This window comes from Spermophilus citellus (assembly GCF_964194105.1).
Source record: "Spermophilus citellus genome assembly, chromosome: 4".
NCBI classification, from domain to species: Eukaryota; Metazoa; Chordata; class Mammalia; order Rodentia; family Sciuridae; genus Spermophilus; species Spermophilus citellus.
The window spans coordinates 167071518-167091623 of NC_138185.1; the positions used below are offsets into that span (position 1 = coordinate 167071518).

At 33.1% G+C, this 20106-nt stretch overlaps 1 protein-coding gene across 1 annotated transcript in view; it reads left to right on the forward strand.

Moving 5' to 3' along the window:
- MAP4K5 (mitogen-activated protein kinase kinase kinase kinase 5) overlaps positions 1-20106 on the forward strand; it is a 111951-nt gene that overhangs the window by 8795 nt on the left and 83050 nt on the right. Inside the window, exon 2 of the mRNA XM_081289989.1 lies at positions 13208-13265. Within this exon, the coding sequence (XP_081146115.1) occupies positions 13208-13265 (58 nt within the window). The remainder of the gene's footprint in view (positions 1-13207; positions 13266-20106) is intronic.

A 20106-nucleotide genomic window follows, 5' to 3' on the forward strand; every position in this document is an offset into this window, starting at 1 on the left:
AGGCAGGATAATGGAATAAACCCAGAGTTTGAGACCATGAAATATGGCATGACCTCATCTCAAAAAGAGAGAGGAAAAAAATACATGGTTCTGATGGTGAATGTGAAGCCTTGGATAACAGCTGGGAACTGATTATTTTACAACTCCTTTCTGCTTCTGTAAGAAATGTTGTGAAAATTATAAAGGACTTGTAAAGTACTTTGAACTTGGCGAAGCTAGACCTAAAATGGTGCCATCTCCTTTGCATAGGCTCAACATTCTCACTTTAATCATCGCTTTCAGTGATAAAAATGAATAGGACAGAATGCAAATTCACTGATTTTTTTTTTTTTCCAGTTTGCTTTCAAAATTTACAAAGTCTCACTTCTAAACTTTAAATTGTGGTCTTTAGATCAAGAGCACAGGAAGAGAAATGTGAAATTTGTTAACAAGTGATGCTTGTATTTTCAGGGCTTCATTGTCAATTTGAGAACTTAGTCCAAGATCAGATAAATTGGAGCAGACACTGTCACTTGGCAGTACTGGATCATTTTAAGAATTTGTACATGTTAGAGTATTATTAAAAGGTTACTGCTTTTAATTATGTGAAGTACTACTTAATTTAGAGAGAGTAGATAAATCTGTGAAAAGGGCAAGATGAATTTAGGCCTATCCTGGCTCTTTTTCTATAAAATATCTTATTTTCCCACAGAGATTTTAAGATGATGTGGGAACCCCATCTGATAGCCAGCTCTATCCTGGTAGGTGTTTAGGCCCATGAGTCATACTGGCCCCCACCTTCCAACATTTTGTAAAAATAAGATCAGATTAAAATGACTAAGAGTGACTAATGTTTGCATAACCCTCTCATAATCAGTATATTATTTCTTTCTCACAATAATATTCTGAGGTAAGTGAACAGATGTGCTGTCATCTTTATCCAAGAAGAAGTGTACTACTGCTCTGGATCTATCTTCTACTTGATAATTTCTGCTTTTTCTATTATCCCAAGCTGCCTTGGGACTGCATGTTTAAATTCACTACTTAACAATTAAATACACAACCCTTAACACAGTGCCTTGTACATTAGAAGCTCATATACATGATGGTCAGCTGAGGCTTGCGCTGAGAACTGAGGGATTCTGTGGACTGATTTGAATATGCATTGAAACTGGATTTCAGCACCAATTTTCAGAGGTACTTTTCCCTGGTTATTTCCTGGTCATTTCTCTTAGTTTTCTAATCCAAGCCCTGGCGTGATTTTGATTTGTTTTTACTGTTGAGATGACTTTGCTTGATAGCTGCTGTACAGTATAAATAATTAAAAATGGAAACTGTTCCTTTTCTTGGTGGGTTCTCTTATCTTCATTTTGTTAAAAATTGGTGTATATGGTTTTGTTACTTAGACTTAAGTGCTATAGGCTAGATTCTGTGATGCTGTTATAAATTAAGATAAGCAAAATGCTAATTATTGCTGGCAAACAGAATAACCTGTATTCTGTAGCATTAGTTATTTTGTTGCCCCTAGTTTAAGGAAAACAGTACTGCCTGAGCAGGATTGTGAATTCCAACTTTGTTGTGTGAGCCAGTATGTTTCCTCTTTCACAAATGCACCCCTACTTTTAGGTGCCCTGTGTCTTTATCCCCTACATCCCTCTCTCTTTTTTTTTTAGTTGTAGATTGACACAGTACCTTTATTTTATCTATTTATTTTTATGTGGTGCTGAGGATTGAACCCAGCGCCTCGCACATGCTAGGTAAGTGCTGTACTGCTGAGCCACATCCCTAGCCCCTACATCCCTTCTCTTATCAGAATCTTAAAATTCAGTGTGAGCATAACTTAATATTATCTTTTAGAAATGTGACTTTTGAGGAATTATTAACAACTTTTGCATTTTAAGCTTTTTAACTCTTAATGATGATTATGTGGGTAGAGGTGCCTATGTTCCTTACCAGATGTTATTCCAGAAATAATTTTCTATTATTCTTTTAGCATTAGTTTGTAGTTGGGATTCATCTTATGTTTGCCTCTCCCTTCCTTGCCTCCATGTCAACAACCTTCTTTTTCCTATCTTTTTATTTTTAAAATGCATTCTAAGTAATACATGTTCATTTTTGAAAACTATGAAATGGTAACAAATGAAAAATTACTTAAACCTCCTTTATCAAAAGGTAAACATTGTCTCTAGACTTTTGGAAATTTCATATTAAGGATCTAAACATTAAATGTAGTATAGATATGAATTATATAGGTATAGATTGGGTCAATGTGCTTTTTAAGCAATGTATTACAACTTTTCCCAAGAGTAAATGTACATATTTAATAATTGTGTATTTTATTATATGGTTGTATAGTTTTAATCTATTATTATATATTTCCCTATTAGAAAAAAATACTGTGATCAGTATCTTTGAGCAAAATCTTTTCTTACCATCATTAATTGTTCAAGTAAATTTCTAGAATTAAGTTTTTTAAATTGTTTTAAAGTTTTAGTGAATTTTGACAAATTTTTCTTTTTATTCTAATTAATTATACATAAGAGTAGACGGCATTTTGACACATCATACATAAATGCAGTAAAACTTCTCATTCTTCTGGTTGTACATGATGTAGTACACTGGTCATGTAATTATATATTCACATAGGGTAATAATATCCGATTCATTCCCCTTTCCTTCCTCCCCCATACCCCCTTCCCTCCTTTCACTACCCTCTGTCTGATCCACAGTACCTTTACTCTTCCTTAGCCCACCCCCTTGTGAATTAGCATCCGAATATGAGAGAGAACATCTGGCCTTTGCTTCTTTGGGATTGGCTTATTTCGCTTAGCATGATGTTCTCCAGCTCCATCCATTTACTAGAAAATGCCATAATTTCATTCTTCTTTGAGGCTGAGTAATATTCCATTGTGTATATATAAGCATATTTTCTTTATTTATTCATCTGTTGAAGGGCACCTAGCTATTGTGAATTGAGCTGCTATAAACATTGGTGTGGCTGCATCACTGCAGTATGCTGATTTTAAGTCCTTTGGATGTATACTGAGGAGTGGGATAACTGGATTAAATGGTGGTCTTATTCCAAGTTTTCGAGGACTCTCCATACTTCTTTCCATAATGGTTGCACCAATTTGCAGTCCAATCAGCAATGTATGAGTGTACCTTTTTCCCCCCATATCCTTGCCAGCATTTATTTTTGCTTGTGTTCTTGATAATTGCCATTCTGACTGGAGTGAGATAGAATCTCAGTGTAGTTTTGATTTTCATTTCTCTAATTGCTAGAGATGTTGAGCATTTTTTTGTATATTTGTTGATCAATTGTATTTCTTCTTTTGTGAAGTGTCTGTTCAGTTCCTTAGCCCATTTATTGATTGGGTTATTTATTTTTTTTGTTATTAAGTTTTTTACTTCTTTATATATCCTGGAGATTAATACTCTATCTGAGGTGCATGCAGTAAAGATTTTCTCCCATTCTGCAGGTCTCTCTTCATGTTATTGATTGTTTCCTTTGCTGAGAAGAAGCTTTACGTTTGAATTCATTGCATTTATTGATCTTACTTCTTGCACTTTAGGAGTCTTGTTAAGGAAGTTAGTTCTTAAGCCAACATGATGGAGATTTGGGCCTACTTTTTCTTCTAGTAGGTGCAGGATCTCTGGTCTAATGCATAAGTCCTTGATCTACTTTGGGTTGAGTTTTGTGCAGGGTGAGAGATAGGGGTTTAATTTCATTTTGCTACATACGGATTTCCAGTTTTCCCAGCACGATTTGTTGAAGAGGCCATCTTTTTTCCAAAGTTTGTTTTGGCGTCTTTGTGTAGTATGAGATAACTGTATTTATTGGGTTTGTCTCTGTGTCTTCTATCCTGTACCATTGGTCTACCAGTCTGTTTTGGTGCCAATATCATGCTGTTTTTGTTACTGTGACTCTGTAGTGTAAGTTAAGGGTCTGGTATTGTGATGCCTCCTGCTACACTTTTCTTGCTAAGGATTGCTTCAGCTGTTCTGGGTCTCTTATTTTTCCAAATGAATTTCCTGATTGATTTTTTTAGTTTTATGAAGAATGACATTGGGATTTTAATAGGAATTGCATTAAAATCTGTATGGTGCTTTTGATAGTATGACCATTTTGACAATGTTAATTCTCCCTATCCAAGAGCATGGGAGATCTTTCCATCTTCTAAGGTCTTCTTCAATTACTTTCTTTAGTGTTGTGTAGTTTTCATTGTAGTCGTTCACCTCTTTTGTTGGATTGATTCCCAAATGTTTTATTACCTTTTTTTTTAGGCTATTGTGAATAGGGTGGTTTGCCTAATTTCTCTTTTAGTGGATTCATCACTGATATATAGGAATACATTTGATTTATAGGTGTTAATTTTATATCTTGCTACTTTGCTGAATTCATTTATTAGTTCTAGAAGATTTTTGGTGGAATTTTTTGAATCTTCTAAATATAGAATCATGTCATCTGCAAATAGGGATAGTTTGAGTTTTTCCTTTCCTATCTGTATTCCTTTAATTTCTTCTAATTGTTCTGGCTAGAGTTTCAAGGACAATGTTGAGTAAAAGTGGTGAAAGAGGGTATCCTCGTGTTGCTCCAGTTTTTAGAGGGAATGCTTTTAATTTTTCTCCATTTAGGATGATGTTGGCCTTGGGTTTAGCATATATAGCTTTTACAATGTTGAGATATATTCCTACTATCCCTTTCAAGTGTTTTGAACATGAAGGGTTCTGCATTTTTCAAATGCTTTTTCCACATCTACTGAGATGATCATATGAGTCTTGTCTTTAAGGCTGTTGATGTGATGAATTATGTTTGTTGATTTCCATAGGTTGAACCAACTTGTATACCTGGAATGAACCCCACTTGATCCTGGTGCAATATCTTTTTATTATGTTTTTGTATGTGAACAAATTATTCTTTAAAACGTTGCAACCACTAGTAGTGATTGAAAGTTAACTTCTTTCCCTCTAAAATGCAAGCCCAGTTCTTCATTTCCTTTTGTCTTTTAGGACTTCCAGATAATTAGCTCAATTTAAGTAATTGTCTGCAAGGAACCCTCTTTTAATAAAAATCACTTTAACAAAATCAGGACAGGGTTGGGAAAAGTCTTTTCAGAAACAAGTAAGTATCTGAACAGACTGGGCAGAAGGCCTTAGTGTGATCTGAGATACAAATCATGTGGAACATATTTTGGCTTCAGGCTCTGAATTTGTGTGCTTGGTAGTGGGAGGAACCCTGCTGTATGGCCTACTTCCATGGAGAGAGAACACCTGTCCAGGCTTGTATAACTGTGTGGAAATCAGCTTGGCAATAACTTGATCCACAAAAATTAAGGAACCTGGTTGAATGGGAAGACTAGAATATGTGAGTTGAAAGGGATGAGGTGATGATCAGCAAGTATAGTATTTGAAAGCAAGTTTCTGATAGACCCAGGAAGGAGAAATCAGAGAGTGGATCTAAGTGTTTAAGTTATCAGAAATGGAGCAAGAGAAGGGTTAGAGAGGAAAGTCTTGTAAGAACAAGGAAGGGTATCCAAGACATTAGTTACAGGATAGCTACAGGAAGATAGTAGGTACATGTCAAAGGAATCTTCTCTTTCACTATTTCCTTGTCAGAGTCTTGTGTTTCCTTAATGCAAGACCATTTTACTTCTTTGAACTCCAATGATTTCTCCTGTCATTATACCTTTGCTTGGAATTCTGTCATGCATAATCCTTTACCCTGTCCCCCACTCCTGCCAAGAATGTCTTTTATTAGGTTTCATTTAGATTTACTTTTTCCTGGAAACATTTTCTCTGAACTACTTTAACTGGACTCAGAACCCAGTTGAATCATGTCTGAGAGCATTCCTCACACTACACTGTCTTTACTGTTCACTTCTCTCTCCCAACTGATAAAACCTCCTTGAAAACAGGAACTGATTTTGTTTTATTACATCCCCAGTATCATCAACAGTGCCTGGCATTTAGTAGGTATTTATTGGTGGATATACCAGTTAAAAATAGTGTTCCATAAAGAATCGGGTATACCCAGGCTTGATGTCATCCACCTATAATCCCAGTAACTGAGGAGGCTAAAGCAGGAAGATTCCAAGTTCAAGGCTAGCCTGGGCAATTAAACAAGCCCTTATATCAAAATAAAAAGGGATGAGGATGTAGCTCGGTGATAGAGCACCCCTGGTTTCAATACCCAGTACCAATGAATGAATGAATGAACTAAAAAACGAATGAATGAAAAAAATTGTAAAAGGACTGAAAATGTATCTCAGTGGTAGAGCACTTGCTTAGCATGTATGAGGGCCTGGATTTAAACCCCAGTACTAGGAGTGGGGTGGAGGGTGACAGACAGAATCAGGTATAGAGATGTTGTAGCCTATGAAAAAATTGACTATTTTTCTTTTGTACTAAACCAGTTACTTTGAATTTTTTATACCTTCTGTCTGCTATATTGACACTTTTGTATTGTTTTGTTATTAAATCTGAGAAGCATAATTCTGACCCTGAGGAGCAGTGACTGACCACTAGAGAGATAATTTGTTAAATATTGAGACTTCTGGATTTACTGTTGTTATGTTAAAGAATATTTTTGGAGGAAGGGGGCTTTAATTTAAAACTGAAGCTTCCAGCTGGCTTCATGAAAACTTTTGTAACCCCAAAAGCATGCAGGAAGAAAGTTAACTGGAAATAGAATGTGGGCCTAATGTGAGAAACAGTAAAAGAAATACAAGAGTTTTTTTTTTAATTTATCTTCCTGGTGACCATCATGGTTGCCACAGATTTTTGATGACTGTCCTTACTTGCCAGTTTCTTTTCTTTTTTTTTTCTGATCCCAGTTTTAAAAAATTCTCTTCCAACTTCACGGCTACTTTGATACATAATTCATGGAGTCATATCTTCCAATTCTGTGTTGAAAACTTGTATTTAAATGTTTAGGTTCTTTCTTTAATAATTTTTAGTTTCATTAAAATTTTCACAGCAGGTGGGAAAGTTCACCAGTTACAAAATGTGGCAACTGTGTGATGTTGTTGAAATGGAAATGACGTAACTAAGAAAATCAGGATCTTTAAATGTTTTCTTGGTACAAATGGAAATCTATAGGCATCTTTTTATTGTTAATTAAATATAGAAGACATGAGAGTTTGAGTTAAAATACTTGTAGTAAACTTAATTAAAACCATGAATTAAGGGCTGGTGATGTGGCTCAAGTGGTAGCGCACTCACCTAGCATGTGTGAGGCACTGGATTCGATTCTCAGCACCACGTAAAAATAAAATAAAGATATTGTGTCCACCTAAAAAAAAAAAAAACTAAAAAAAAAACAATGAATTAATACATGAACAGAAAGTATGTTGGTGAATTTAATTGGAAACATTTAATCAGAGTTAACTGAGATATGTAACTGTACTGATATGTTTTATTGAATTTCTGGGTGTTTATTATACTTAAGTTTGACTATCACTGCATACCAATAACTTACTAAAATTAATGGGAATTAAATATAGATTCTTTTTAGAGGTGCTGTGGTACTTCAGTGAGTTAGTTCCTTTTGTAAATGATGTACAATCTTCAGATTCTTGTAAAAGTTAAAAAAGACTTGAGAATATAGCATCTAACTTCTTGGAGAGAGGTGTTGGATTTCAAAAATTGGCATTCAAAAATCCAAAACTGCTTTGGATTATATTGTGAAATTGTATAGCTAAATTTCTGGAAGATCTCTTGAATTGAATCTGTAAAGTCTCTGTTTAGAAGATCTGTTTTTCTGAAAACCTCTTTGCCTTTCATTATAAAAGAGCCTGGTACTGCTTTCTGTTTTAAAAATCCAGCTGGAAAATTACAGATTACAAACACTTGCCCATCAGTTCTTCATTTGGAGAGTACAAAAATATGTCTTCAAAGTGGAGACTGATGTTTAAATATTTATTCTTATCACTGGAGTCATAGTTTTTATTCTTTATTTTTTACTTTTAAAACTACATATATTTTGTCTTCTGCATAGTGTGGCTAAATTTTAAAATACTATCTTTATTTTATGTGGTTCTGTGATTGTTTTTCAAATCTTCCAATGATATATTTTTTTCTCAGTCCCTCCGAAAGAAATTTCAAGGTGTCCTTGTGTCTTCATTTTGGTTCTATTAAGTTGAAATAATATATTTGTATTGATTCTAATTTTTAAAACAGACTCATAAATGTGTCTGAAAATATATAATTTTTAAGTGTGTGTGTAGAGTTGGTTTTTTTTTTTTTTTGGTAGTTGTGAATGCCTTTATTTTATTTATTTTTATGTGATGCTAAGGATCGAACCCAGTGCCTCACACATACTAGGCAAGCACTCTGCCACTGACCAACATTCCCAGCCCAGAAAATATACATATTTTTATAAATAATTTTTATATATTTTTTAAAAAATGAATAGACTTAATTTTTAATGTAGTTGTAGATTTATAGAATCAGCAGATAATACATAGTTATGTTTATCCACCCCCTACTAACTTGCAGTTTCCCCTTTTATTAACATCTTGCATTAGTATGGTACATCAGTTACAGTTATCGAACCAAAATTGCTATTATGACAAATGCATGACATATATTCATCTTTACAGTTTTATACAGAATCCTCTCTGTTTCACCTATTCATGTTTCCCCCTATTAAGCCCTTGGCAGCTATTACCTTTTTTTTTTTTTTTTTTTTTTAAGCTGCCTATCTAGTTTTACCTTTTTCAGAATGTCATGTAGCTGGACTGGCTTCTTTCACTTTGCATTGTAGATTTAATTTTCCTCCATATCTTTTCATGGCTGAATGGCTTATTTTTTATCACTGAATAATATTTCACCATACAGATCAATTTGTTTAGTCATTCATCTGTTTAAGGAAATCATGACTGCTTCCAGCTTTTCGCAATTATAAATAATGACTGCTACAAACGTGTCTGCAAGTTTTTGTGTGGACATAGGTTTTGCACTCAGTTGAGCACTGGCTAGGGGTGGGGATTCCTGGGTCATATGGCAAGACTATGTTTAGCTTTGGTTTAAACTGATATAAGCTATCAGCATTTTGTCTTTTAGACATATATGCTTTTAAGAGTCAACCTAATTAATAGTTTGGAAGGAAATACTCTTAACTGTTAGCCGTAAGTAGTTAACCTTAGAGATTAGGAGGAGGATCTGTCATATTTATTGATTTATTTTGTTATTTTAATTTTTTATAACAAATCTTATTGTATAATAATTATGTAATTTTTTCTCTAAAATGCTTTAATTTATAGTAAAAAATTAATGAATCAACACATCTGAAAAGAAGACTATTTAAAATAGTATATCACATTTCCCAGTTATAGAGGATTTTAATATTTTATTCTTATTTTTTAAGTAAAGAGAATAATATCCTTCTTCTAGTCATAATTGTCTATTTAACAACCTTTTAGAGCATTTACCAAATAACATAGTCTTTCAAAGGATTATGCCAGAGCTAAGCAGACACATATTTAATCCAGAATTGAGATACCAGGCAAAGCTTCCTGGAGAAAGTGATAACTAAACTGAGTCATGATGAACAAGTGTAAGCTAAAGGGAGAGAGGAGTTATGGAGAGGAAGGAGAGTGTATGACAGAGAAGACAGTGTTTTCAAGCTAGAGATAGAGTCATTTGCTTCTGATTAATCTGACTAAAACTAGAATTAGTTTTCCCAAGCTTTCAGAGAAACAGATCTTTTCACATTGTTGACGCTTGTTTGATAATCTGAAATTGAGAAGTATGCACTTACATTTTGTTTTGGTTTTCCAGTGAGTGGCAGAATGCATTGTCCTAGTGCTTGTTTTACTAGGAAAACTGGAATAAATTATCGCCTGAAGATATTTTGTTGTTGGAAATGTATTAGCATCAATCACTATCATAATGAGTTCAGACCTGAAATTTAGAACCTTGAATGGTTTGACTATCACTCTTGGTGAGAGTTCTTATGTTACTTTGTTGTGCAATCTAGGCTCTTGCCCTTGATTCTTTCTAATATGTAAAGTTCTTTACATCCACAGATGTTTTTCTGTACTCCATGGGATTCCAGTGTAAACTTTTACATAATCACTTAGGAAGATAGAGAAAGAGGGAAAGCCATGTATGTGTATGGCTTCAGCATACAGGTGGCTGTGTTTACTAGATTAGAATATAGGTTCATAAAAAGAACAATTAATTGAGTCATGTTATCTGATTGTTATCCCAGTTCTTTAAGGTGAATGTTAAGCATGTTGGAGTGTTTTTTTTTTTTAATCAAATTTACCTCTTAAGATTATTTTTTTAAGACTGTAAATGTGCACCTGGCATGATGGTGCACACCTATAATCCCAGCAACTCAAGAGGCTGAAGCAAGAGAATCACAAGTTCAAAGCCAGCTTCAGGAATTTAGCAAGGCCCTAAGCAACTTAGTGAAACCCTGTCTCAAAATAAAAGATAAAAAATAGCTGAATGTGTAGTTCAGTGGTTAAGTGCCCCTGGATTCAATTCCTGTACCAAAAAAAAAAAGACTGTAAATGTGCAGTAGTTCACATTCTGTTACAATGAAAATCATCAGAGGAACTGTTAATTTAATATAAAAAAATGATTATTACACTGTTATGTATTTTGAACAAAAGTCACCACTGAGATCTATTAGATGTTATATAGTTAATATTTTTCTCAGGTATCTGTTGCATATTTAAAAGTAAAACAAAATTCTTATGTTTGAAAAGGAGTACTGAAATCTTGTTATCAGAGTTCATTTCTTGCATTCTAAATCTGATTCTTATCCCTGATGGCTTAATGACATTAAATAGGTCATTTGATTTTACTGAACTGAGTCTTTGTGTTTAAGTAAATTAAATAATGTATATGAAGAATCCTGCAAACCATAAAGCATTACAACTATAATTGCTGTCATTTTTTTGGAATTTGCCTTCTAACACATTTTATAATCCTCTGAACAAGATTACTAGGAGGTCACTGATTAATCTATAATTTTTGGCTCTATTTTATATTGTAGAGTCTCCATGGCATGTGAATTTTTTTATATGTACATGTCTTTCTATAACCCAAAGGAAATTAAAATATTGAAAGATTTTAAGAATAAGGAATGACCTGAGGCTAACAGACAATCTTTTTATTTAAAAGCAAGGAAGAGAAGATGGTGGGAATGGTACTGAGACCTTCTTACCCTATTTTACTCTGTTTACCACAAAAGATAAGGGAAACCTGAATTACTCTTCACAAAATAGTTGAGATTTCTACTGTAGATTTTGTTCTTATTCCTTTCTGTTTGTGTCTTTTCCTTCATGTATTCCTCTCCGCCATTCTGTTCTTTTTTTTACCCTTTGAATATCATTCTAAAAGTGTCTTCCAATGCTGTCTTCCCTATTTTCTTTGTCACTCTTCTGTTCCTTTCTCTTTTTCTCTTTTTTCCTCTAGTGATTGTGACTTATTTAATCCCATAAGTAATACTTTCCTATTTTTATTGCATTCCTTATTTTTTATGTCAAGTATGAAAGTTACATTCAATTCTAATAGTAAAAAAAAGTTGTAAATTTTATTTTCACCTATGGTGTATCACTGAGCACAATGAAGATAAGTACCCATAATTATGGTAAGAATATAATGGCACAGTGCTTTTAGACTATTTTGATAATACATGTTGACAGCTTAACAGTTTTGATCTAAAATTCCATATCTTAGCTGGGTATGTTGGTACTCTCCTGTAATCACAGAGACTTAGGAGGCTGAAGCAGGAGAATCTCAAGTCAAAGTCAACCTCAGCAATTCAGCGAGATCCTAAGCAACTTAGCAAGGCCCTGTCTCAAAATAAAAAATAAAAAAGGTTGGGGATGTAGTTCAATAGTAAAGCCACCCCTGGGTTAATAAATAGATAAATAGAAATTCTACGTCTTAGAATCCATCTGAAAGAAATAGGCTTAAATAATGAAAAGGTAGCCTTAATGAAATAAAGGGGGGGATGAGTATATGGACTATTTTATAGTCCTTCAAAATTACATGTAGCGTAGAGAAAGTACATAATTTTAAAAACATAAAAAGTTTTTTACCTACAATAGATCATGGCAGATATGTGTTTAACATCCAAGGTTGATGAAAGTATAAATGCACAGCTTTTTAGAGCAATATGGCAATAATTTCTATTTTAAGTCCTCATACATTTTGACCTAACAATTATATAGACGTCTAGGTTGATAAGCTGATATGTGCTAAAATATTTTTAGGGCTAGTCATTACATCACTAATTACAGTAGGTCTGTCCATGATACTTTGTGAAATGGCAAATGCTTTTCTAAGAAAAGCATTTGTTTGAAGGAAATAAGGCTGCAAATATATACAAAATTAAAATGTTTATCCCTGTATTTATAATGATAAAATAATATTAAAATTCTAGATGTCCAACAATAGTGACTTGGTTAAATAAATTATGTATTCTGCCAGTGAGAAATTAGGCAGCATTGCTAGTCATTTTGTAGAAGACTACTGGAAAGGTTATTTTCCATACACACATACACTCATGTACATGCTTATATGGTGGGGAGTGGGGAGCATGTACACTAAAAGTTTTAACTGTTTTTATCTGGGTAATTAGATACAGATGATTTGATTTTTAAATTTTTCTCTTAATGACTGGTAACTATGCTTATAATATAAACAAAATTATAATAGGTTGGTTTTTGTTTGGTACATGGAAATTTTTTAACATAAATATTCATGAGGTACATGTAATGATTTGATACATGTATGCATTGTGTAATGGTTCAAATCAGGATAAGCATATCTATCTACTCAAACATTATCTCTTTGTGGTAAAAACATTCAGAATCCTTTCTTGTAGATTTTTATCTATATTCCATGAATTATACTATGGAACACCAGAACTTACTTCTTCTAACTATAGCTTTTAAAAATTATTATTGAGAAAAATTAACCCAAGTGTGAAGAAAAGACTTGTAGGAATTATACCCATAGTTTTATTAATAAAACAGTAGCTGTTTTTGAGTGGTGGAGCTACAGGTAATTTTTTAAATACTTTCGTGCCTTTTCTACATTTTTCTTTGATGGGAAAATGAGTACACTCATTTTATTAGAAATAAAGGTTTTGTTTTAAATTTTGTTAACACATCATTGATAAGTAATTAGCATAATGCAAGTAATACTTATGTAATTAACGAACTTAAAATTTGTGTGTGTGTGTGTGTTTTTATTTCATTTTTAGGCCAGAAATGTACATACCGGAGAGTTAGCTGCAGTAAAAATCATCAAGTTGGAGCCTGGTATGTATTAAAACTCTTAAGACTTTTTTAAAAAAACTGTTTCCTTGTGCATTTCATAAAAAGCATAGTCTATATGTCCTCCATGTTTTCCTTCTTCTCCAAAGAAGTCTTTATGTGTTCTGGCAGGACAGTATAATGTATTCAGTATGGTTTTATTAAATTCTATTGGAGGTCATTAAAGTTTCGATGGGACAGTTCTGTTGCTAAGTAAAATTTAAAATGTATATATTAAAAAATTGAAATATGCACTTACTGACAATTTTATAAAAGTAATTTTTTTCACAATTATAGTGACTATTTTAGCTTAGTTTTAGCTACTATGAAAATTTGATTATAAAAGTCTTCCATGATATTTTAGGGATATTCAGATAATATTCCAGAAAATGCTATTTCATCAGCTATTCCCTGGCTGGTTGATTTAGGTTTGATAATTTTGATCTTAGTTTAATGCTTATTTTATTAACATATTTATATATCAAAAGACTCTTTTAAAACACACCAAATAATTTACTTTGGAAAAAAAATAAAACCTTAATTTTATGCTTTTGATTTTTTAAAAGGTTTTTAATATGGGAAATAGTAGTTTTTGACCAGGTAGGTGTATATCTTAGTGATCTGTTTGATTGCAGCTTATGAACTGAGACCTATATGACCATAATTATTCCAGTTTCTTAACTTGAGCAGTTTTGTACTTCAACTTTAGATGATTATGTGTATGATTCATTAGAAAGATTGTATTACTGAGGTAGCATATGCTGGAACGCTTTAAAATTAAGCTTTCAAATATGACACATCCTTTTACCTGACAGATAAAAGTTGTTATAAATCTATTTTAGAATCCTGTTACAGAGTTTCATTTAATAAGTATAGAATGATCTCTAAAATGTCACTAACACAAATAGAAGGGAATATGAGAACAGTACAAGCAATTGCCTCTCCTGGAAGAGTCACTCCAGCAGAAATTCAAGTTATGTTCAAGGGTGATGATAGTCCAGATTCTGGTCTGGGCTCTCATAGGAAACAAAGATCTCTTCTGCCTTCAGTGAGTGCACTGGGTTTATTAGAGCAGTTTTACTTATTTGACTTGAGTGTATGGCTTACTTTTGATTATAATTTATTTAATGAATTAATGAGTATGCTTTAAAAATCCTTTGAGTTTGACCTCTCAATAAACCATATATTGGAACTAACAGAGGAAAGACAATTCAATAAAAACAGAAAAATACATCATATGTATGATGTTATTACTTAACATATAAAGATAAAATGCTGGGATTATAAGGTAAAACCCTTTGAAAGGCTTGAATTTCTCACTTCCTTGTTTTGTAAAAACTGCTGATTTTATGTTAGAGATCCCTCATATATGAAGATTGAATAATATTTAAACTCTTCCCCCCCAGAAGTTTAGTAAATGTTAATGATGTAATCTTAGTATTTGGCCATTTTTATATTCTGCTGATTGCCTGTCTTTATTTCAGGTTATTCATCTTTTATTATTGCATTTTGGATGCTGTTTGCACTTTGAAAATAGAGACTCTTCATTTTAAGTTTTCCTAATTTGTCTTCTCTGTCTTTTCATTCCATTTATAATACTTGTCTATTTCTCTTAGATAAATTTATTAGTCTTGCTTTCTCTGTTCTCTTCTTCCCTGTAATCAGACTTTTTCTAGTTGATAATTATAAAAATTTTCACAAATTTCTCTAGTTGTTTCCTTCCAAAATTTAAATGTTTGCTTCATTAGAAATTATTTTGTAATAAAGAATGAGAGTTCTAGGTCTATTCTTTTTTAAATGGCTAGATAGTTCCATTACTACAAGTTCTTTTATCTATAGGTTTGAACTTTTTATTACATGCTGTAATCTTCATTACTTTTATTTTTCAGCCATTTCCTTTTTCTTTTCCTATTTTTCCCCCAGGAGAACATTGAATATTTTTATCAAGAAGAGAAAGAAATAATATTTGTGAGATTAATTTAGATGATTTGGGTTTTTCTTTTTCTTCTTTTTTTTCTTTTTCTTTCTTTCTTTTTTCTTTTTCTTTTCTTTTTTTTTTTTTTTTTTTTTTTTGTTGTTGTTGTTGTTGTTTGTTTGTTTGTTTGAAGGTAGGTTCTTGTGGTAATACAAGCCTGTAATCCCAGCTGTATGGTAGGCCAAAGCAGGAGGATCACAAGTTTGAGGCCAACCTTGAACAACTTATCATACCCTGCTTCATAATAAAAAAAAAATTTTAAAGCTGGGAATGAAGCTCAGTGGTACCGTGCTCCTGGATACAATCCCCAGTAGCATAAAAAAAAAAATTTTTTTTTTTTAAATGCTGGGGTATAGCTCAGAGGTAAAGCACCCTGGGTTTTTTACCCAGTACTACAAAAAAGTAAACTTAAATAAAACTTTTAAGAAATGATAAAAAGGACTGGGGATGTAATGTCCAGTGAAAGGGCTGGAGATGTAACTCAGTGGTAGAGCACCCTGAATTCAATCCTCAGTATAACAAGAAAAGAAGGAGGGGTAACTGGAAGAGAATAGCAGGGAAGAGGAGAGGAGAGATGGGCTCTTACTCTGTTGCCCAGGTGGCTTAGACTCCTGGGGTCAGGCTGTCCTCCTGCCTCAGTCTCCTGGGTAACTGAGAATATAGGCAAGGACCACTGTGCCTGGCTGTGTTGTGGTTTTCTGTTTTTTTCTTTGAAGCTTTTTAAATATTATGCCTGGGGGTTTCTTTTATTTTTGCTGCTGATAATTTGGAAGATACATAATCTGTAGTTTTATAAGTGGAAGGCTTATAAGACTTTGAATAATATGCTTACATTTGTGGGGTTTTATTATCTGACAGCTTATTGGCCTCCTAGGTATAAAGTGTAGAAGTTTGCCTATTTATCCTTTTCCTGCCTATTCATCTCCCACTTTTAAGTCATTAGTAGTTTATGATGGGATTTTGGTTTCAGAACTTTCTTATTATATTAGGGTATGAGTATGTATTCATCTGTTTATCTTCCTTTTAAGAATTGTAGTATTTGTGATCTTTACAAATGTAATAAACAGTTATTCAGAGTTAGTTTTATATTTGAAATAGATTCGGTGCTCACTACTGGTCTTTTTATGTCATGTCTTTGCCATTCTGACTTATTTATTTTATATCAACTAGCAATATGATAAACCATCATTAAACAGATTTTTCAGTAAGTATTAGAATAAAACAATATGAACCTACAAATTTTCTTCCTCAAACTATTCTTTCATTCTTACTCATTTTTGTAAATGGTTCACCAAGCCAAAAATCTGGACATTAACCTTGATTTATTTTTTATTTACACTACAGTATCAATCTGTCAGTAGGTTCTTCAGACTACCAATAAAACATGTTCTTTTTTTTTGTACCTGGGATTGAACTCAGGGAGTCTTGACCACTGAGCCACATCCCTAGCCCTATTTTGTATTTTTATTTAGAGACGGGGCCTCACTGAGTTGCTTAGTGCCTTGCTTTTGCTGAAGTTGGCTTTGAACTTGGCAATCCTCCTGCCTCAGCCTCCCAAGCCACTGGGATTACAGATGTGCACCACCGCATTCAGCTCAAAACACATTCTTAATTCACCTCCTTCTCTATATTGCTTCCCTTATTGGTCTCTGTATTGTCTTACCTTCTTGGTCTTCCCATTTCTTTTCCCACACCTTCCATTCCCCATCATCTAGTAAAAACTAGAGTCATTGTAGTGAACTTTATAAAGCATAAATCAGATCATAACTCTGTTCTTCAAACTTTCATGAAGCTTCAATATCCACTTAGAATCTTACTCAGACTTCCAGCCTTGCTCATAAAATCCCACATGATCTGTTCTTACCATTTCTCCAAGCTCATCGTGTTTCTCCCTTTCATACTCTGCTTTCATATTATTTTATTTAAACAGTCCAAGATTAAACTGTCCCTTCCATTCTGGTTTTCATCCTTGCTCAGAAAGTCCCTGGTCATTTGGATCTCAGTTTAAATGTCATGTCTACAGAGAGGCCAACTTAAGGTAGCCAACCCAACCCCTTGTTTTAGTTTTTTTGCCTAGGACTTGACTGATTGATGCTTTTCTTGCTGATTTTTGTGTATTTGTTTCTCTTTCCCACAGTGTAAGATCCATTAGAATAGTGATCTTCTGTCTACATGGCTTGTATTTCAGCACCTAGAACAGTATAGGTACATACTGCCAATAAATATTCTTTCTACAATAGAATGTCACAAATGTATTCTGTTGCCTTTCAATAAGAATGACCATTTGATGAGGTCTGATGATTGTGTCACACATTCTCCTCCTGTACTCAAAAATCTGTAGATATTTTCTCCCTTGAATATTGCTGGAAAGACCTATAAGGCCTGTCAGATGTTTTTCCCCTGGCACTTGACTTGCTGCTTCTGCCTAATTGTCTGTTTTAGCAGGTTTATCTTTGAAATCAGTTAACTTCAACAGAATATATTTTGTTCTTGATAATTTTCTACAGAATTTTTCCACTGAAGCATAGTGAGCTTTTTTAGTCTGCAGTTTAGATTCTTTCTGTTTCAGCAAATTTTTTTTTAATCATTCTTGGGTTTTTAAAATCTCATTACTTTAGGAATACCAGTTATTCACATTAGTTCTACCTTACCTGTACTTATCTTTAGGTATCTTCTTTCTGTATTACGTGTGATTTTTTTTTTAAGTCTACTATCAATCACATCAGTGACTTACTTGTTTCTAATATTCTACTTGTTGTTTTCAAGGCTTTTATTAATTCTGTAAAAGTATTATTTTTTCTCAATCCCCACCCCCACCCCCACAACTACCAGCATTCTTTCTGTTTTATTTTGTTGCCTTAATTGACCTGGTCTTTTTTCCCCTAAGTTTAAAACACTTATTGTCTAAAATTTTCTTCTTTCTCCCTTTCTTTTCTTTTCTTTCTTTTTTTTCTATTCCCCCAGCTAAAATTTTCTTTCAAAATAAGTTTTCCATGTCTTCTGTATCCTATATATGCTGTTTTTTTATTGCTATAGAATTTTTGAGAGGGATCAATGTTTGTTTAACATTGTCAATAAAACTAAAGTAGATGGGGTTTTTCACATTTTTGAACAGACATAAGGTAATATTTAGGTCATAACTATGATGGTACTAATGAATGTTTCTAATATTTAGTTCAGATACTTCAAAAAATCTGGAGGCAGCTGTATTTTAAAAAATGAATTCTTAACTGTGTTTAACAGCTTTAAAAACATTGCACTAAAGCTAGTATAATAGAAAAGTGCTTCCTTGTATTGATTTAACAGATGAATCTATTTAGAATTATATTTATTTATTTATTTTTTAAAGAGAGAGAGAATTTTAATATTTATTTTTTTTTAATTATCGGCGGACACAACATCTTTGTTTATACGTGGTGCTGAGGATCGAACCCTGGCCACACGCATGCCAGGCGAGCGTGCTACCGCTTGAGCCACATCCCCAGCCCCTAGAATTATATTTAGACATGAAAAGATAATTATTTGCTTTTGTAACTTAGAAAAGCCTTATGTTTGATAAAATATAAACAAGATTTTTTTTTAAGTAAATGGAAATCCCAGCTGTAGGCTTAAAAGCACAATTCCCCCCACACACAGAGTTCAAAATAGGGTTTTTAGGGCTGGGGATGTGGCTCAAGCAGTAGCGCGCTCGCCTGGCATGCATGCAGCCCGGGTTCGATCCTCAGCACCACATACAAATAAAGATGTTGTGTCTGCTGAGAACTAAAAAATAAATATTAAAAAATTCTCTCTCTCTCTCTCTCTCTCACTCACTCACTCTCTCTTAAAAAAATAGAGTTTATAATTATTTTGGAGTTCTAAATTTTATTGTAGATTTACTGATTATCCCTTGCAGTTTCATTTTATTATAATGGTATAGTCAAAATTTTACTGAAACAGATTGCTTTTGAGGTTCTTCTTACTAGTCTTAAAAATACTAAGTAAGCCTTAGAGTTAAGAATAAAAATGAGTTAGCATAGAGAATTGGTTTTTTAATTATCCACAAAAATGATTGTAAAAGGGATCGTGCTGTAGTTCAGCGGTAGAGTGCTTGCCTTGTGTGCTTGGGGACTTGGGTTCAAACCCCAGCACCACAAAAATAAAAATAAATTGTGAAAAAAAATGAAGTCAGCATTCTTTCCTATGTCGCTATGTTCGTGTTGCCCTTCATATACACAGAAAATGATTGTTTTCAGGAATATTTTATCCATTTCTATCACATTTTTATAGTAATACTTATTAAATATGGTCACCATCTTAATAAAAAGTGGCATAGAATTTGACTTACCATTAATCAGCATTGAAAATATTACCCAGAATGATACTGTTGTGTTAGCTGCATTTTTCATCTCTTTGGTCAGGCCTTAGGAATGCCTTAGAAAAGCAGACAGATATTATGATGTGTGTCACCATGTTTTCCTGTCTTATGTCTGAATTTCATCCTACTGTTTAATGTATTTTACAGATCCTTATTTTGCTCAAAGGTTTGTAGCTCTTGGTGGCCAACAACCAGAGCAGGAACAAAATTCCTGGGAAAGTTGACCATTAGAACTTTTCTTTTCTCCTTTCCTCTCATTCCATTATCCCTCTTTTATGGTGAAACTACACAATATTTTTAAACTTAGGCGAATTGTAGTATGTTAAATTGTAGTATGTTAAATATTGTGATGGTTGCTTAGAAGGGATGGAATTTTAAGAAAATCACTGCCCTGTATGATTAGTGTAACATACTACTGTTTGCTTGTTCAGTTTTTTAAATGCTAAATTGGAAACATTCATGAAAGAGTCAAGTATTTTTAAATAAAATGACAAGTTAGTTATGACTCCTTAGTT